Raw genomic sequence first — 20,176 nt, forward strand, 5'->3', positions numbered from 1 at the left:
CAGAATATGATTGAGATGTATAAAATAAAGGGGCATAGACTGGTAAATGAGAAGAAATGTCCCTATCATGGAACGATCAAAGGACAAGGAACATAGATTGAAGGGAAGGAGCAGGAAGTTTAGACAGGATACAAGGAAAAGCGCTTTTACCCAGATGGGGGTGATGGGAATCTGGAACTCGTTGCCTGTAAGGGTGGTAGAGGCAGAAACCCTGATAACATAAGTATTCATATGTGCATCGGTGATGCCAAACTTTACAAGGCTATTGGAAAAGTTAGGGGGTTGTTACTGACCAGTGCAGCATGATGGGCTAAGGGGCCCTTTTCTGTTCTGTAGCTGTCTATAATTCTATCACTGTCTAACTCTATGACCATCATCACAACATTCAGCAATTCTGTCCTTACCCTAATGTAAGGTACAGTTGTGAGTGCAGAAGGAAGCAGATTTCATCAAAGTTGTCTTTACTGAAGGTTTGACGTTCCACTTACTGTTTCTTGCTGAGATTTGTGTAGGTCAGTCATTCCCTGAACAGTCTTGGTGGATTTGACCTTCTGCTGAGAACCCTTTTCTTGGTCTTCTTTCTTGCAGTATTTTGTCTAGATGTGTATTGCCGTTGCTTATTCTCCCTGCCAGACTGTTTTGCAAGAAAACACATCATTCATCCCTGGGAGGAAATGGTCTGCGTGTCATCTTTGAGGTTAGACCAAAGTCCTTTGGCATGCAATGCACCTATTTGCTACAGCCATTACTATTGTAAACAGCTCCAGGAGCCGTCGAACACTTTGCAGGAGGAACCTGTGGAATCCAACTGAACATCGCTGTAAGTGATGGTCTCTTAAAAAATGCTGGGGTAACTGTGGGTGAGATGTGGGAGCAGTTGTGTAGAGCATTTAAACTGGCAGCGTTAAAAACCAAAAGAACTGTGGATGCTGTAAATCAGGAACAAAAACAAAGTTGCTGCAAAAGCTCAGCAGGTCTGGCAGCATCTGTGGAGGAGAAAACAGAGTTAATGTTTTAGGTGACCCTTCCTCAGAACTGATGGGGGCTGGGAAAACGTCAGTTTTGTATGCAGAAAATAGGGGGAGAGAGAGAGGGGGAGTAAGAGAGAGAGGGTGGGGTAAGGAGTAAACGATAGGATGGAGCCCGAAGAGAGAGAAAGACAGTTGGACAGACAAAGGAGTTGCTAATGATCAGGCTGGGAGGGTGAGTAGTTGTTAACGGGGACTGTTAGTGACTAACAACAGGGTGTGTGTAGTGGCAGGCTATGTGGTAACAAGGCCTGGTGTGTGGGGTGGGGGGCTGGGACGTGGGAGAGTTTAGGCCCAAAAATTATTGAACTCAATACTGAGTCCGGAGCGCTGTGGGGTCCCCAACTGGACAATGAAGTGTTGTTCCTCCAGCATGCATTGGGCTTCACTTGAATACCGCAGCAAGCCAGAAACAGGGATAACACAGTGTAGAGCTGGATGAACACAATAGTCCAAGGAGCATCATAGGAGCCGGAGGGCTGACGTTTCGAGCCTAGACCCTTCTCCAGAAATGGGGGAGGGGAAGGGGGTTCTGAAATAAATAGGGAGAGAGGGGGAGGCGGATAGAAGATGGGTAGAGGAGATGATTGGTGGAGAAGAGACAGATAGGTCAAAGAGGCTGGGATGGAGCGAGTAAAGGTGAGTGTATGTCGGGAGGTAGGCAGGAGATAGGTCAGTCCAGGGAGGACGGACAGGTCGGGGGGTGCGGAATGAGGTTAGTAGGTGGGAGATGGGGGTGTGGCTTGAGGGGGGAGGGGGGATAGGTGAGAGGAAGAACAGGTTAGGGAGGCGGGGACAAGCAGAGCTGGTTTTGAGATGCGGTAGGGGGAGCGCAGGTTTTGAAGCTTGTGAAATCCACATTGAAAGCATTGGGCTGTAGGGTTCCCAAGCAGAATATGAGTTGCTGTTCCTGCAACCTTCGGGTAGCATCATTGTGGCATTGCAGGAGGCCCAGGATGGACATGTCGTCTACAGAATGGGAGAGGGAGTATTCTGCTTATTCCGCTAACGTAACTACTAATCTCATCCCGTGCCCCCTGACCTGTCCGTCCTCCCTAGACTGACCTATCTCCTCCCTACCTCCCCACCTACACTCACCTTTACTGGCTCCAACCCTGCCTCTTTGATTAGTCTGTCTCCTCTCCATCTATGTTCTCCTCTATCCATCTTCTATTGCCTCCCCCTCTCACTCTATTTATTTCAGAACCCCCTTCCCCTCCGCCATTTCTGAAGAAGGGTCAAGGCCTGAATCGTCAGCTCTCCTGCTCCTATGATGCTGCTTGGCCTGCTGTGTTCATCCAGCTCTACACCTTGTTATCTCAGATTCTGCAGCATCTGCAGTTCCTACTATCCCAGAGACAGGGATGTTGGCCAGGGAGCAAGGTGGTGCATTGAAGTGGCAGGCAACAGGTAGTTCAGGGTCTTTTTTGTAAGCAGCACGTAGATGTTCTCCGAAGTAGTCGCCAAGTCTACACTTCATTTCCCCAATGTCGAGGAGGCTACATTGTGAGCAGCAAATGCAGTAGACTAGATTCTGGGAAGTGCTGCTTCACCTGGAGGTTATGCTTGTGTCCTTGGATACTGAGGAGGGAGGAGGTAAATGGGCAGGTGTTTCACCTTCGCCGGTTACAGGCCAAGGTGCCACAGGGCTGTGGGAACGTGTTGGGGGTGAGGGAAGTGTGGACCAGTGCGTCCCAGAGGGAACAGTCCCTGCGGAAGGCGGACAAGGGAGGAGGGGGGAATATGTGACTTGAGGTGGCATCTTGTTGGAGGTGGCAGAAACAGATCTGATGATCTTCTGGATGTGGATGCGGGTGGGATGGTAAGTGAGGATAAGGGGAAACTTAAGGGGAATTAAAAATTAACTGTAAGAACTAACATGGCCAAACTTTCATTTTGAACTGTGGCATCTTGCATTATTAAAATCTGAATCTTCATTTTTTTTTGGAATCTTTGTAATGATGGATTTAACTTGTTGCTATTGCATTCCTCATTCAAATGATCTGATGCACTGTACTATATCCTTTCTGCCTCTTGTTCATTTTTAGGCCTGGCATTATGCAGTATTCCTCGCTATATATAGCAAGTAACTTTCACATTACAAAACAGGGAATTGGCTGAGCAGACAGAAACCATACATCAGATGTCACTGTTTAATCCTTACAGAACCTCCCAGCCCCCTTCTCCATGCTCCATAAACGTTTCATTGCTCCATACGTAACTTTTCTAGCACCCTCCCTGCAATCTAAAAATAGGAGCAAGAGTGGGCAATGCTTGACATTTAAAATGATCAGGGCTGATTTTCTTCTACAATTTCACCTTTCCACGTAATTTCCAAATCTCTTCGTTTCCTCTATTTGCCAACATTCTGTCATTTCTATCTTAAATATATGCAACAACTAAATATTCACAGTTCTGTGGAGTACAGAATACCAAAGAAACAAACTGTTTTGCTTAAAACAATTAACTACCAGACTTAATATTTTAAATATTGTAAGGTGAGTACAAAAGTTTAATTTTCAACCCTCTGTTTCAAGCTTAACCTTTAAAAGTTTCTTGTTTGTATCTTATTCTTTTGTCTTGTATTTAATTGAAATATAATTAGCCAGCTTTTTTGAAATTTTACTTTTAGTTCACCTTAAGTTATACATGGACAATGAAGGCATGCAATGTTGTTCTTTTCTGTTTTCTCACATGCTAACTGTAATGATTAGAGGGGGAGAAGCATGTGACAGAGGTGATCAACCTAGTAAATCATTTATTGTTACTCTATGGAAATGAATTCAGATTACAAAGAGTCACACTGGACTCAAAACATTTATTCTGTTTCTTCCTTCACATATGCTGCCAGATCTGTTTCTCCAGAACATTTGAATTTTAGTTCAGATTTCCTGAGTCCGCAGTATTTTACTTTTATTTCACAATGTAAGAGACGAATCATTACATACACAATAACTTCAGATTCTGTACTTTATATCATTTATTACGTGGAAGCATTTTCACAATGAATACATTTTTCAATAGAATACTATATTCCGGGATTTTTTTTCGCAGCTGCCCTGCACAGTGAGTGACATTTGCCCTATACATGGCAGAGAAGGGGACATTGACACCTCCCATTGTGAACAGGGGCATGGAGGTCCGGGGTGGATGAGGGGACACAGAAGAGGGCCCTTCTCCATCGTTTTCTACCAGGACGGGCCATGTTGCCAGACCATGTCATCCTGGGCCAGGTTACCATCCAGGTCAGGGTGGTTTCAACTGTCTGGAAGAATGCATAGCATTGTAGGAAGGAAGTCAATTACCTTTTCCACTTTGCCAAGTTAACAGCCACCATCTTCTCTCTCCTATTTCACACTCGTGCTATCTCTGCCAATGCAAACATTTCTGACTGACAGTCATGCCCTACCAATCTCTCTATTGCATTCAACATCTTCCCTCACTTGTTCTCACCCACCCGGTACCACTAACCCCGCTTGCCTTCTCTCATGCCTACTCAATCATTGAAATAATTCATCACGTTTGCATGTGGACACGTATTACGAGCTGTGCCAGTCACTTTTGTCTCATTGTATACATCTCTTTCATTCCAGGTGGAAAACAGCTCATTAGAAATTTTAAAAAAAGGGAGATAAAAATGCCAATAACTATAGACCAGTTAGCTTAACATCTCTTATTTGGAAAATGTTAGCATTTATTATAAATTTAGCATAAACGTTAAATGATGCTAGCTTCATGAAGGGGAAATCATGCCTAATTTATTAGAATTCTTTGAGGAATTAGCAAACAGGATCGATAAAGGCAAATAAATACCAAAAGAACTACGGATGCTGTAAATCAGGAACAAAAACAAAGTTGCTGGAAAAACACAGCAGGTTTGGCAGCATCTGTGAAGAAAACAAAATCAGAGTTAACGTTTCAGATCCTGTGACCTTTTCTCAGAGGAAGAGTCTCCAGAGCTGAAACGTTAACTCTGATTTTTTTTCGATAAAGGGGAAGCTGTGGATGTAATGTACTTGTATTTTCAGAAGGTGTTTGACAAAGTACCACACATTTGGCTACTTGATGAGATTACAGCCTTGGTGTTGGAGGTAACATATTAGCATAGATAGAGGGTTGGCCAACTGATAGAAGACAGAGAGTTAGGATAAGGGAGGGTCATTTTCAGAATGGCAACCTATAACTCATCGTGTATCACGGGGATCAATGGTGGGACTGCAGTTATTTACAATTAATGTTAATCATTTGGATAAAGAAAGTGAATATTCTATTGTCATGTTTGTGGATGACGTAAAAATAAGTTGGAAGTGATGAGGATTACACAGTTTACAGAGAGATACTGACAGGTTAAGTAAGTGGGGAAAACACTGGCATGTTGAATATGATGTATTGAAATGTGAGGTTATTCACTTTGGTATGAAGAATATAGGAACTGAATATTATTTAAGTGGAGAAAGACTGCAGAAAGCTACAGAACAGAAGGAATTGGGACACCTTGTCCATGAAACATTAAGAAAAACTGAAATCTAAGTTCAGTGTGTAATAGGGAAGGCAAATGGAATGTTGGCCTTTATGTCAAAGTGAATGGAGTATAAGCGTGGGAAGGTTTTGCTAAAACTGTATAAAACCATAGTTTGACCATTGTTGAAATACTAGGAGCAGTTTTAGGCTATTTATCAAAGGAAAGATGCATTGGTATTGCAGGCAGGCCAGGGAATGTTCACTAACTAGGCACTTACCACGTATGGAGGGATTGTCTTACGAGAAGAGATCGAGTAGATTGGACCTGTACTCATTGGAGTTTAGAAGAATGAGGCACAACCTTATTGAAACTTACAGGACTCTTTGAAGGCTTGACAGGGCAGTTGTAGAAATAAAATTGTTTCCCTAGTGGGAAAGTCTAGGACCAAAGGGTGTAATCTCATAGTGCAGTTATGTATTACCAGATCAGCTCTGATTCTCTTTAAATGGCAGAGATATTGAGGGCAACCAGGTAAGTGCTAGGAGAACACATGAGTAGCCCAAATTTGAAGCCTGTTCCATTCCATGAGCTGGGTGTCTTTCCCTCTGAACAAAGTCCTTGCAGCAGCATTTCAATGTTTATGGCTGATCCACCCGAAGTGCAGTTTTAAATGCAGAATTGTAAATAAATTGAAGAGATGTCATGAGATTTCTGAGGGGTTTCTGGCAGGTGACAGATCCCAAAATTCGTACATGGACATGTAAGTGTGGTAGGTGACCTAAAGCATGCCCTGCGATATTATTGCCGGGTGTCCAAGTTGTTGGCCCAGAGGAGCAAACAGCGAGCTGATGTCGCCAAGAATTTGGTCAGACTTTGATGTCAGGAATAGTACACATCTAATTTCCCCACGATAGGTAGTACAATAGGAAACTTTGTATTAACAAAGCAAGATTTGCAGTTAAAGAGGCCAACAACAAGCACATATTTCTGTTAATATCATGCCATTGCTTGGCAAGAATCTTGGCTTCAAAGTCCAGAAAATGCAGTGAGTTGCTCCTGACATCAGGGATCTTGGAATTCTGAGAGGTGTTTCGCAATAGCCCAGGTTGTCAGGCCGTATAAGATTCTTCCCATTGTCTTTACTCAGTCTGCTTCCAATATTCCAATAATTGTTGTAATCTGTTTTAATGGAATAATCTTGTACAAAGATTACACTTTTTCTATATCTTCTAACTTTAGATAGGTTGCTTTTATCTTCTTCAGGTTCTCTTACATGCTATGTTTCTTTATTTATCACTCTGTTATGTTCCTGCCAGCTTCCCCTTCCCTAACCTCATACTGAAATACAGCCCACAGGAGATAAAGTAATTTAATACTTTAAAACCCAGGAATTTTGTCTTGAAAACATGTCTGTGTAAATCTTCTGTAATTGATCTTATTCGTTGCATCATTTTAATGCCCAAGTGAGCAATCTCCCCCTTCATCCCTCTCTGACCTATATGAATATTAGTGCTACCAAAAATTATGACAAAATAATATAGGCAGGAAATTATGCTAACCTATTAACTGGTATTTTTAAAATGTGAACAGAGGAAAATAAATTCACAAGAATTGCATCTTTGTCAACCATCAATCTGTTCTGTATAATTTGAATGAAGCCATTCCTTTCTCAGATATTTTTACCTGGACACCTGGTACAATGGAAACATGGCCAGGACTATTCACTAGTAAAATACTTTTAAGACAATTTTTGTGTAATATTAACTCTACTTTCCTGGCACTGCCTTGACTGTGTACTTGTGAAAATAAGACACTTTATTTGTAGATGACATTTAATCAAATATAGTCAACTTAGATCACATGATTGGTAAAAGGATGCTGTCATGACAACCAAAAATTTACACTTATGAAACACTTTTAACACAAGAAGCAGATGGGCATCTGGAAGGTGCAGTGTTGTTGTAATACTTGTGACACTGATGTGATGCTTAGATGCAAGGTTGTTGCAATGTGCCACAAATGAACATTTTGAGTTGGATGCGGCAGAATGCAGACTTCCCACGTTCACTGATCTGCTTGTCTTTTTTTTATTTAACCTACTTTTCTAATCAACCTGTTAAGAAATGTTATTACACTCTGGAGCAGGTAGGAATTGAACCCAGACAACCCGGCCCCGCCATTTATTGCCCCAGATAAGTGAAATAAGAATTTTTGTAAAAAAAACATTCACAGAATGTGGATATCATTGGCTGGGCCAGCACCTATTACTCAACCCTTGCTGGGCTTGAGAAGATGAGTCTGAGCTGTGTATTGAACTCCTGCAGTCCTTTTGCTGAATACAGACTTCCATTGCCTTTTCGGAGGGAATTCCAGGATTCTGACCAAATGACAGTGAAGGAATGGTGATATATTTCCAAGTCAGGATGATGAGTAGCTTGAAGTGGAACTTGCAGGTGGTGGTGTTCCCATAGATCTGCTACGCCTGTCCTTCTAGATGGAAGTGGTTGTGTGTTTGGGAGGTGCTGTCTAAGGATCTTTGGCAAATTTCTACAGTGCGTTCACACTGCTGATAATGAGAATTTGTTGTAAAGCAATGGGTATTTGTGGATGTGTTGGCAACCAAATGGGTTGCTTTGTCCTCAATGGTGTCAAGCTTCATGAGCGTTATTGGAATTTCACCCATCCAGTTGAGTGGGGAATATTCTGTCATTTAAAGCTTTAGCAAAGATTTGTAGCTCGGATTGTGTGTGAGGTTGTTGACTTGCTTGCCGAGCCAGCTTGTTCTCATTCAGACGTTTCATCACTATGCTAGGTAACATCAACAGTGAGGCCTCCAATGAAGCAATGTTGTTCTACTCCGCTTGGGATTTATGTTGTCCATTCTGAAATAGTGAGTAGTGCCATTTCTAGTTTTGTTCTATATGGGTTTGTATATGGGGTACAATTCTATATATTTGTTGATTGCCTCACTGGTTGAGAACCATGCCTTTAGGAATTTCCGTGCGTTTCTATGTTTGGCTTGGGCTATTATGGTTATTTTGTCCCAGTCAAACTGATGGCCTTCATTGGCCGGGTGTGCTGATAAAGGAAAGTTTGTTGTGCTGTTTTGCTGCTAGCTGATGTTCATGTATTCTGATGGCTAGTTTCCTTCCTGTCTGTCCAATGTAATGTTTGTAGCAGTCATTGCATGGTATTTTCTAAACTACATTGGTTCTGCAGCAAGCATCAGCTCGCAGCAAAACGACACAACAAACTTTCCTTAATATCACTACACTGGGACAATGAAGGTCATCAGTTTAACTGGCACAACATAACCAGAGCAGACCAACCCACACATAGACACTCATGGAAGTTCCTAGAGGCATGGTTCACAACTGTAATGCAATCAACAAACATATAGAATTGGACCCCACAAACAAACCCAGACAGAAATAAAACAGAAATGACACTATTCGCCAAAACAGACTGGACAGTACAAATTCCAAGCAGAGTAGAACAATATTGCTTTGTCAGAAGCCTCACTGATGATGTTATCTAGCATGGTGACAAAACATCTCAACAAAAACAGCTCAGCGAACAAGTCAACAACTTCAATGTTCCATCATATTCTTCACTTGTGCCTTATGTAGGTTTGAGGGAAGGAGGTTAACATAAGAGAATTGTTGGCTTTAGCAATCAGCATATTCTAACTGATCACCAGAGCAGCTTCAATGGCCTCATCAAGGTCACGAAGATAAGATTAGAATTATAGAATCCCAACAGTATTGAAGCAGACTATTCAGCCCATTGAGCCCACACTGACTCTCCACAGCGCAACCCACCAAGACCCACCCTCCTCACCTATCCTTGTAAACCTGCATTTCTCATAGCTAATGCACCTACCTTGCACATGCCTGGACACCATGGGCAAGGTGAATGGCCAACACTCCTGACCTACGCGTCTTTGGACTGTGGGAGGAATCCAGAGCACCAGGAGGAAACCCACATAGGCACAGGTAGAATATGCAAACTCCACACAGACAGTCACCTGAAGGTGGAATCGAACCTGGGTCTCTGGCCATGTGAGGCAGCAGTGCTGACCACTCAGCCACCATGCCACCCCAATAGGCAATTGGATCTTGGAACTTTTTTTATTATTTACTAGGGGATTCAAAAACAGTAATCATATTGAAACTCGAATGGGAATAGTTAAATTCTTTGAGTTGGAAAGGGTCATTGACTAGCACTCATATGACACAAATATCACTTGCCACTTAACAGATAATCCTGGATGTTGTCCAGATCTTGTTGAGAATTGGAGTAGACCACATCAATATATGAGGGTTTGCAAATGGTACTGATTATTGCGCAATCATGAACAAACATTTCTATTTTTGACCATATGATGGAGGGAAGGTCATTGTTGAGACAGCTGAGATTGTTGGGTCTTGGATATTACTTTGAAGATTTCCCGCAGCACTGTCTTGGAACTAAATTAATGAATCCTTTAGCCACATCTTCTTCCCTCGTGCTCAGTATGACTCCAGTCAGAGGATTGCCTCCATCGATTTCCATTGACAGCAGTTTTGCCTGGGCTCATTGACGCACCACCTGACCAAACACAGCCTTGATGTCAGGACCACCAAATCTCTTAGCTCCTCAAATTCACTTCAACAACCCATGTTTAGATTAAGGCTGTAACAAGATTAAGATTCCAGTGGCATAGACCAAACTGAGCAGCTTCCGGTCAGTAAGTTTCACTTGATTGCTACGATCTACTGGAGATTGATGGGGATGGTTACTAGTCGGATTGGATTGTTGAAGATTTTTTTTCTGGGCAGGATGATTCTAGGCAATTTTCCACATAATCGACTATGTGCCAGAGCTATACTTGTATTGGAACAGGTTGACCAGGGATGTAGCTGACTCTGGAACACATCTTCAGTCTTACTCCTGGGTTGCAGGGCCCATAGCCTTTGCAGTATACAGTAGCTTCAGCCATTTCTGGATTTCTTCTGGAGCGAATTGAAATGCCTGAAGATTGGCATATGTATTGCTGGGCACTTCAAGAAAAGTTTGAGTTGGATTATCCAGTTAGTGGTCCTGGCTGAAGATTGTGTGAAATCCTTCAGCCTTGTCATTTGCAACGATGCATTGTGCATCGCCATGACTAAAGATGGGAATATTTGTGAAGTCACACACCCACTTGTTTGTTGTCGAATTGTTGACTACCATTTACAGTTGGATGTCGCAGAACTAGAAAAGCTGCAGAAAAAAAGCAATTAGAGTCAAGATTTTCAAAGCTTATGGAGGAAAATATAGCAAAAATTTTCTGTGGATAGGGGCAGGGCCACAGGACCAGACTTAGGGGCCTCTCCTTAGCTTCTAATGGTGGGTTAATCAAATTCCACAGCACAAAAAGATATCAAAAGGATTTCATGTTTGTCCTGTCTCTTTGAAAAGGTTATCCAACTAGGAACAGAGGACATCATTTAATAATCAATGATCATCCATTTGAAACTGAGATTATGAGGATATTTTTCATATCGGGGCAAGAGCTTGTGGAATTCTCTTCCACAAAGAGTGGTGGAGGTGTGGATATTGAATATATTTACAGCAAGGTAGATTGGCTCCTTCGTTGGTCATGAATCGGTGATGATCAGGAGTAGAAAGAAATGTGAAGCTGAAATCGCCATCAGATTAGCCTTAAGGAAAGTAAACACGTGGCTAAGGGATTGGTGTGGGAAAGAGGGATTCCATTTCATGGGGCATTGGCATCAGTTTTGGAACCGGGGGGATCTGTACCATTGGGACAGTCTCCACCTGAACCAATCTGGAACCAGTGTTCTAGCGAAAAGGATAAATAGGGTGGTCAGTAGGACTTTAAACTCCTGAGTCGGGGGGAAGGGAAAGTGAAAGAGACAGGGAGTATGGAGTTAAATGGAAAGATAAGCAACAGGATAGCATGTGTACAGGTGGATTTAAACTCGAGGCAGACTAGGAATACAGCAAAAAGGAAGGATAGCTTAAGACATCTTGAGATTTCCAACCTCTCTAATAATGATAAGAAAGTTAGCATTAAGGCACTTTATCTAAATGCTCATTGTATTCGCAACAAAGTAGATGAATTAACAGCACAAATCCTCTTGGATGATTATGATGTGGTAGGCATCACAGAGAGTTAGTTGCAGGAAGTTCAGGACTGGCAGTTAAACCTCCAAGGATTTACAACATATTGAAAAGATAGGGAGGTGGGCAGAGGGGGTGAGGTTGGCTTGTCAGTTAAGAATAAAATTAAATCTACGGCACTGAATGACACAGGGTCAGAGGATGTGGAGTCTGTGTGGGTGGAGTTGAGGAACGACAACAGCAAAAAAACTGTAATGGGAGTATGTACAGACCTCCTACCAGTGATCAGGACCAGGGGCACAAGATGCACCGAGAAATAGATAGGGCATGTCAGAAAGGCAAGGTCACAGTGATCATGGGGGACTTCAATATGCAGGTGAATTGGGTGAATAATGTTGCCGGTGGATCCAATGAAAGGGAATTCGTGGAATGTTTGCAGGATGGCATTTTGGAACAGCTTGTGATGGAGCCCACAAGGGAACAGGCTATTCTGGACTCAGTGCTATGTAATGAGCCAGACTTTATAAAAGACCTTAAAGTAAGGGAACATTTAGGAGGCAGCGATCATAATATGGTAGAGTTCAGTCTACAGTTTGAAAGAGAGAAGGCAAAATCAGATGTAATGGTGTTACAGTTAAATTAAGGTAATTACAGGGGCATGAGAGAGGAATTGACGAAAATCGACTGGAAGCAGAGCCTAGTGGGGAAGACAGTAGAGCAACAATGGCAGGAGTTTCTGGGTGTAATTGAGGACACAGTACAGACATTCATCCCAAAGAAAAGAAAGATTATCCGGGGTGGGATTAGACACCCATGGATGACAAAGGAAGTCAGGAAATATAATCAAAGAAAAAGAGACAGCCTATAAAGAGACCAAGAGCACTGGGAAATCAGAAGATTGGGAAGGCTACAAAAACAAACAGAGGATAACAAAGATAGAAATAAGGAAGGAGAGGATCAAATATGAAGGTAGGCTAGCTAGTAATATTAGTAATATTAGAAATGACAGTAAAAGCTTCTTTCAATACATAAGAAACAAACGAGAGGCAAAATGGTAGGTTTAACATATGATGAATGGCTAAGGATCCTGGGATTGTACTCATTAGAGTTTAGAAGGTTGAGGGGAGATCTAATAGAAACTTACAAGATAATGTATGGCTTAGAAGGGGTGGACGCTGGGAAGTTGTTTCCATTAGGCGGGGAGACTAGGACCCATGGGCACAGCCTTAAAATTAGAGGGGGTAAATTTAAAACTGAAATGAGACGACATTTCTTCAGCCAGAGAGTGGTGGGCTTGATTCATTGCCACGGAGTGCAGTGGAGGCCAGGACGTTGGATGCCTTCAAGGCAGGGATCGACAAATGCTTGATCTCACAAGGAATCAAGGGCTATGGGGAGAGTGCAGGGAAGTGGAATTAAAATGCCGAGCCATGATTTAAATGGCGGAGTGGACTTGATGGGCCGAATGGCCTTACTTCCACTCCTATGTCTTATGGTCTTATGGTCTTAATCTTGTTAAATGGGGAGCAGGTTGTGGAGCCAATTGGTCTTCGACCACACCTAATTTGTATATTTGCATGTTCATGTGAACTTCCATTCTACTGCATTTTCGCCATGACTGCAATGTTTTCCAAACAATTTTTTAATGATATTTATTCTTTATTTAATGAGCTTTTCTTTGCAAGCCACTTTAGGTTGGAATGTACAGTACTGCACATATATGTTACAGTATTACGTAGAAATATACACAGTTTTCTCCAGGTGAGAAATATTTGAACGGTCTTAACTCTGACTTTGGCATTAATCCATCTGGGAGCTATGATTCACTTAAAGCTACTTCATTTAGAATTGTGATTTTCAAGACGTAACTACAACTTTAATTGGGGATTAACTGTACATAGTGGAGAATTTATCTACAATGGTTAGTATTATGAAATGTGGACCCAGATGTATTTGTTTCCCATGTGACAACAATATATGCATATGAGTTTGATAAAGGTTATTAACATGTTGCTGATTGTATATTTTCTCAGTTGGCTATGCTGAACACACAGCAACACATAGCAAACTCACACGTAGACCATGAGACTTACCTGTACTCTCATCTGGACATGGCTGTTCACGCTAGAAGGTAAATAAAATTATTTTGTTTTAAAGCTTAATGTTAACATTTTTTAATCTCGACAATACTTCTCGACTTTGATTTTTTTCTTGCTATTTCAGTTTGCTTAAGTTACTAAGAATTAGGATTAGAAAATAATCAGTTAGGCTATTCTGTTAGTTTCACAATTTCCTGAATACTCTGAACTGAAGCTAACTATGCTGAACATTGTCATTCTTTAAAATTAAAAGCGCCGCAAAATTTCCTGTGACGTTTTTTTGGAGGTCTCTCATTGAAGAAAAAGAACAGGGAACAACACTTCAGGAAGTTTTTTCACTTTAATGAAACTTTTAAACTGTCTGTCAATACAGCTAGGATTTTTTTCACTCACTCATGGGATATGGGCATCACTGGCTGGCCAGCATTTATTTCCTGTTGCTAGCTGCCCTTGAACTGAATGACTTGCTAGGCCATTTCAGAGGGCAATTGTGGTTCAACCACATTGGTGTGGAGCAAAAACAGAAGTTGCTGGAAAAGCTCAGCAGGTCTGGCAGCATCTGTGAAGAAAAAAAATCACAGTCAACGTTTTGGTTCCGGTGACCCTTCCTCAGAGGGGTGTGGATTGTTGTGGATTTGGAGTCACATGTAGGCCCAGACTAGGTGAGGATGGCAAATTTCCTTCCCTGAGGCAATTAGTGTGCCAGATGACAATTGACAATGGTTAGTAGATTCTGAATTCAAGGTTGTTTTCTTTTTAATATTCAATTCAAATTCAATCCCATGGTGGGATTTGAACCTGGGCCCCCACAACATTGGCTGTGATTCTCAATTAATAGTTTAGCAATAATACCAAAAGGAGTTGCCTCCCCTTTCGTTTCAGTATGATTCAATATTGCGCATGTTTGTTATTCCACATAAATTTTAAATTTAAATGAAGGAGGCCAAGTGACCTGCTCTGAAGCCTCACTGATTACACACTGTGTGATTTAGTTGTCAGATACCACAAAGCAGCCCTTCACCACTTGATATCCAATTACCAGCTCACTTATGATCTAACTTTACTAATTAGTCTTCAATGCAGAACCTTATCAGAGAATTTACCAAAGTCCAAGGAAACAATGTCTCCTGCTGTGCCCTTATCAATCGTTGTGGTTACTTTCATCAAAAACTCAATCAAGTTTGCAAAATATGATTTCCCTCGCACAATATCATGCTGACTATTCCTAATCAGCCCTTGCATCTCCAAATGATTGAGAGAAAAGTTTAGAAGTTAACATTATTTTTGAAATTAAAAAAATTACCTGGCTTGTTATAATGAGTTATATGAACTGGACTTTTGCAACAATAGAGAACTTCAGGGAAGAATTGTGCCTTGTTAGAGCCAGTAATTAACCATGCAACTAAATACAGGCCTTTGATCCTCAATAGCTGAAGCTTCACAGTATATTGCCTGCTGATGTCCAATGGCTATAGCCAGAACTGTGGTCAACACCTGAACACCATGGTTACAAGACCAGCACAGATTTACAAGAAACCATTCACCTCTAACGGCTTAAAACATTTCCATCATGTGTATGGTTCTTATCAAGAATGTAATGAATGTAAAACCTATATTTAAAGAGCTTAAAACCACTCAAGATATGTTCCATTGTCGGTGAAAAATCCCTTTACTGTTCACAAAGCAGTACTGCAAATGAACAAGATTACTTCAACAGATCTTCTCTGTCTGATGACCTTTCTTATAAAGGGACTACAGCAGGAAGATCATGGAACATCTCCAATTTCAGGCACTCCTCCAATCCACGCACCATTTGGACTGGCACATGTGTTTTGCTAACAATGATAATCACCAACTGATTAGTGGCTGGTTCAAGGAAAGCCCCACTAACATACTCCGAGGATTGGCATGTCATAATAGGGAAAAAATGTTACACGTTGCACAAGGAGAAAATTGAACCTATCTACCTATATTTAGATTAGATTAGATTACCTACAGTGTGGAAACAGGCCCTTTTGGCCCAACAAGTCCACATTGCCCCTCGAAGCATCCCACCCAGACCCACCTCCCTATAACCCACACACCCCGAACACTACGGGCAATTTAGCATGGCTGATCCACCTAGCCAGCGCATATTTGCACTGTGGGAGGAAACCGGAGCAAACTCACGCAGACATGGGGAGAATGTGCAACTCCACAGAGAGAGTCACCTGAAGCTGGAATCAAACCCAGGTCCTAGCGCTGTGAGGCTGCAGTGCTAACCACTGAGCCACCGTGCCACCCTGAATCATATTCAACTTATAATTGCATGACCCACTATTTAAAACACTTAGCCACTCCAGATGTTTTCTCTTTTAAATCTCAACCTGTTTAGCATTTGCATTACCAAAAGTTTAGACTGACATTTTAACAAACAGGAAATTAGTTTTCTTGCTAGCAGTACTTCCTATTTTTATGCTTTATCATCATCTCATGGTCGCAATTTTCAACTCAGTTATTTTAAATCAGTTTGCCTCTTGATTCCTTGGGACAATAACTGATAATTCATTGCTCAACAGCGACTTTTACTATTCTAGGATTGCTCCAGCTGGCAAGCTGTCAGCCTTTAATATCGAATAAACGTGATGCAGGTCGTGTGAAAGATTGTGGATGTGTCCCTCCAGTAAGTAGTAATGATAATTGATACTTAGGGTAAAAAAAGTGGACATAGGAGCTTCTTAGCAATGAAATTTGAGGTGGGAGAGAGGGAAAAACTGATATGATATGAAAGTCTAACTCTAAAAAACTGAGACGCAATGATTCTTTTGCTTAGGCAGTAGGAAATATTAGCCAGGGTCTATCAGCAGTTATGTGAGGTTGGAAAAATATTAATGAAATCTATGGAATAAACCAACATGATGGACTAAGCTGCCTTTCCTAGTTCCATACTTCCCATGTTCTTTGGTCACTAAACACTGAAAAATATTGATTGAGATAATTTAATTATGAGCTAACATATCTTTAATGTTGAATGCAAATGCTTTGAAGTGAATATTCCAAAATGTCATAGAAGAATTCTTCCAGAAAAATTCCTGAGGAGTTTTCTGTTTCTGAGTCTTATTGACTTGCAGTAATGATAATGGCATCTCAGGGGAATATCCTGCTTTATTATAATGACCAAAGACGTGTAAGGGGCAAGATCATGAAATGATAACGGTATCTAGTAAGACAAACATGTTCCATAAATTTAAATGGAAACAATTTTTAAAATCCCTGGTATAAACTGAAGACATTTGAATGTAACACTTATGCATCAATGTCCACAAGATGAGAAATCTGTGGCCTCAGGTCCTGGTGACATCAATTATTCATTATTCATATTGGTAACACCAAAAGAAGTATGAAATATTTAGCAAATTATGTTTAAGCTGGAAGAATTGTGTAAATGTGAGGGAAAAATGAAAAAAAAACAAACAAAATGAAAAGAATGTTTTAATTATTGAGTTATAACTTCCCTTTAACTCTTTCACCTTAAAGCTATCCTGGAAACATACATCAAGTATTTTGCCTTCTGACTGTTTCTATGTAAGGTGATGCCTGTAGTAGCTGCTATTGTTATGTGTGCAACGCAAACCCAAAGGGTAAATCGTGAGTAGAACAGGTGAAGAAATTATCTTCAATGTCAAAATTAGAAATAATACATTAAATAGCATGTAAGATATGTAAAAGCTAATTCAATCTTCCATACTGAGGTCTATCAGGAACCTTGTCAAAAGCCTTACTAAAATCAATGTGAACATTGCCCACTGCTATGCCATCATCTTTGTCACCTCCTAGAGAATTCAAAGCCATACTGACTGTCCCTAATTAGGCCACACTTTTTCAAATGTGTGTAAATCCTAAGGCTTCTTTCCAAACAACATTAGCTACTCACCAGTCCTCTGAGACTCTCTAGCTAGCAAGGATACAAAGATCTTGTTCAAGGCCTCAGCAATCTCCTCTTGCAATCTCCTCAATAACCTGGGGTAGATAGCATTGGGCCCTGGGTATTTATCTACCTTAATGCTCTTCAAGAGATCCAATGCCTCTTCTTTCTTGATCTCAAAATGCCCTGGCATATTAGCATGCCCCACACATACCTCACTATCCTCCAATATCCTATCCCTGGGTGAATACCAATGCAAAGTGCTCATTTAGGATCTCATCCACATTCTCTGCCTCCAAGCATAAGTTCCTTCCATTAACTTTGAGTGGTTGTACCTTCTCCCTACTTATCTTCTTACTTTTAATGTTTGTAAAGAATGCCTTGGGAGTGTTTTTAACCCTACTTGCCAAGATCATTTCATGGCCCATTCTTCTTCTCCTAATTCCCTATTTGACTACTTTCCTGCTTTCCTTATATTCCTCATTGGCCTTGTCCAATTTTAGCTTCCTAAATCTTACAAATGCTTCTTTTTCCCTTTTGACTAAATTTACAACCTCCCTAATTATCCAAGAGTCCTTTACCTTGCCATTCTTATCCTTCCTCCTTACTAGAACATGCTGGTCTTGAACGCCCCCCCAGTAGGTCTTTAAACAGTTCCCACATGTCAAATGTGGACTTGCCTGATAATAGCTCCTCCCAATTAATACTCCCTAGGTCCTGTCTAATACTGATTTAATTTGCAGTCCCCCAATTTATTACCTTCCTGCAAGGTCCTGACTTTTCCTTGCTCATAACTATCTTAAACGGAAGCAGTTGCGATCACTGTTACAAAAATACTCTCCCAATGAAAGGTCAGTCACCTGACCAGGCTCATTTGCCAATATGAGGACTAGTATGGCCCCTCCTCTAGTTAGACTATCCACATACTGTTTCAAGAAACTCTCTCGGATGCACTTAACAAATTCCACCCCATCTAAGCCTCTTGCTCTAAGCAGCCCCAGTCAATACCCGGAAAGTTAAAGCCACCCACAATGACAACTTTGTTTTTATTGCACCTTTCTGTAATCTGCCTGCATGTTTGTCCTCAATCTCACAGTGGCTGTTGGGAGGCCTATAGTTTAATCCAATCAGAGTGATTGCACCCAACTTATTTTTGAGCTTTACCCATATTACCTAGTGGATAAGCCTTCCAGCATATCCTTTCTGAGTGCAGATGTAACATTCTCCCCAATTAGTAATGCAACACCTAAACATCTTTTACCTTCCTCTCTATTTCAGCTCCAACAAGAAAACCTCTCTCAATTAAGTCTCTGTTATGGCCACAACATGATAGTCTCATGTACTGATCCAGACTCTAAGCTCATCTGCTTTACCTTCAATACTCCTGGCATTGAAACAAACATAGTTCAGTACATTGGTACCATCGTGTTCATTTACCTGCTTCTACCTGTCCATTCTTCTTGATTTACTGGACCTAACATCTACCTTCCCCTCAATCCCTCCATTTGCTGACCTGCTGCTTTGGTTCCCAGCCCCCTGCCACTTTCATTTAAATCCTCCCAAGCAGCACTGGCGAGCCTCCATGCAAGGATTTTGGTTTCCCTCCAGTTTAGGTGCAACCCGTCCCTCTTGTATAGATCACCTCTGCTCCAGAAGAGGTCCCAATGATCCAAGAATCTGAAACCCTGCCCTCTGCACCAGCTCCTCAGCCACGCATTTCCTCTTTTTTTTGGTGTCACAGGCACAACCAACATTTGTTGCCCAGAATAATTTCCTTTTAACTGATTGGTTTGTTAGGCATTGTAGTTAAGAGTCAACTACATTTAAATTGTTATTGTGAATTCATATGTAGGCAAGGCCAGCAGGTAAGGATGGTAGAAAGGGTATCAATGAACCAGTTAGGTTTTCATACCAAGTGATTATAATTATCATGGTCATCTTCATATTCTAGATTAATTAATTGAATTCCACCAGTTTTCCTACTGAGCCCATATTTCCAACATATCAGCCTGGGCCTCTGGATTGCTATCACCATGTCACTATCTCCCAGTTATGCTCCAACTCACTTCTTGTGTTGAATCACCCAATCCTTTGCATATATTTGTATCATGAGGCAAATATAGTTAGCAGATTGCCTCAAGTTTGGCATTATGGGCAACGCCGGAGCCCTGTGGAGTTCCCAAGGAACAATTAAATGGAGCAATCATACTATCAGAGAAGTGTAAGATTCAAGAACAGGAAAATACTTACAGACTAAAATTTGTGACAGGTTTTGGTGTAAAATTTAAATTTAGTCCTTCAGTTATATCTAGCACTAATTCTGTTCTTGACTCTTTCATAATAATGAAGATTATTGATACGGACTATTAGATTTACTATATATTTTTGTATTTAGTGTCTGCCTCCCACAGTCACGAACACGTCACAGCGCCTAAATGCCCTCCGATCATTGATGGAGTCACTCAATGTCAGTGTCTACGTGATTCCTGCCACAGACCCCCATTTGGTGAGTATATGCACACTATTTAATTATAAATGATTCAGATGAATGGCATGTATGACTGAACACACTTAC

General features: G+C 41.2%; 1 protein-coding gene across 4 annotated transcripts in view; it reads left to right on the forward strand.

The window, feature by feature from the left end:
- The first annotated feature begins 729 nt into the window (after positions 1-729).
- xpnpep2 (X-prolyl aminopeptidase (aminopeptidase P) 2, membrane-bound) overlaps positions 730-20,176 on the forward strand; it is an 89,574-nt gene continuing 70,127 nt past the window's right edge. Inside the window, exons 1-4 of one of the 4 annotated variants that reach the window (XM_048544565.2) lie at positions 730-820; positions 13,632-13,729; positions 16,256-16,359; positions 19,997-20,107. In XM_048544565.2, the coding sequence (XP_048400522.1) occupies positions 13,681-13,729; positions 16,256-16,359; positions 19,997-20,107 (264 nt within the window). In that variant the 5' untranslated portion in view covers positions 730-820; positions 13,632-13,680. Of the gene's footprint in view, positions 821-3,270; positions 3,527-13,631; positions 13,730-16,255; positions 16,360-19,996; positions 20,108-20,176 lie in introns of those variants that run through there. The other 3 variants (XM_048544567.2, XM_048544566.2, XM_048544568.2) reach the window with 3 other exon arrangements.

The sequence above is a fragment of the Stegostoma tigrinum genome, chromosome 15, assembly GCF_030684315.1.
Source record: "Stegostoma tigrinum isolate sSteTig4 chromosome 15, sSteTig4.hap1, whole genome shotgun sequence".
Taxonomy (NCBI): Eukaryota; Metazoa; Chordata; class Chondrichthyes; order Orectolobiformes; family Stegostomatidae; genus Stegostoma; species Stegostoma tigrinum.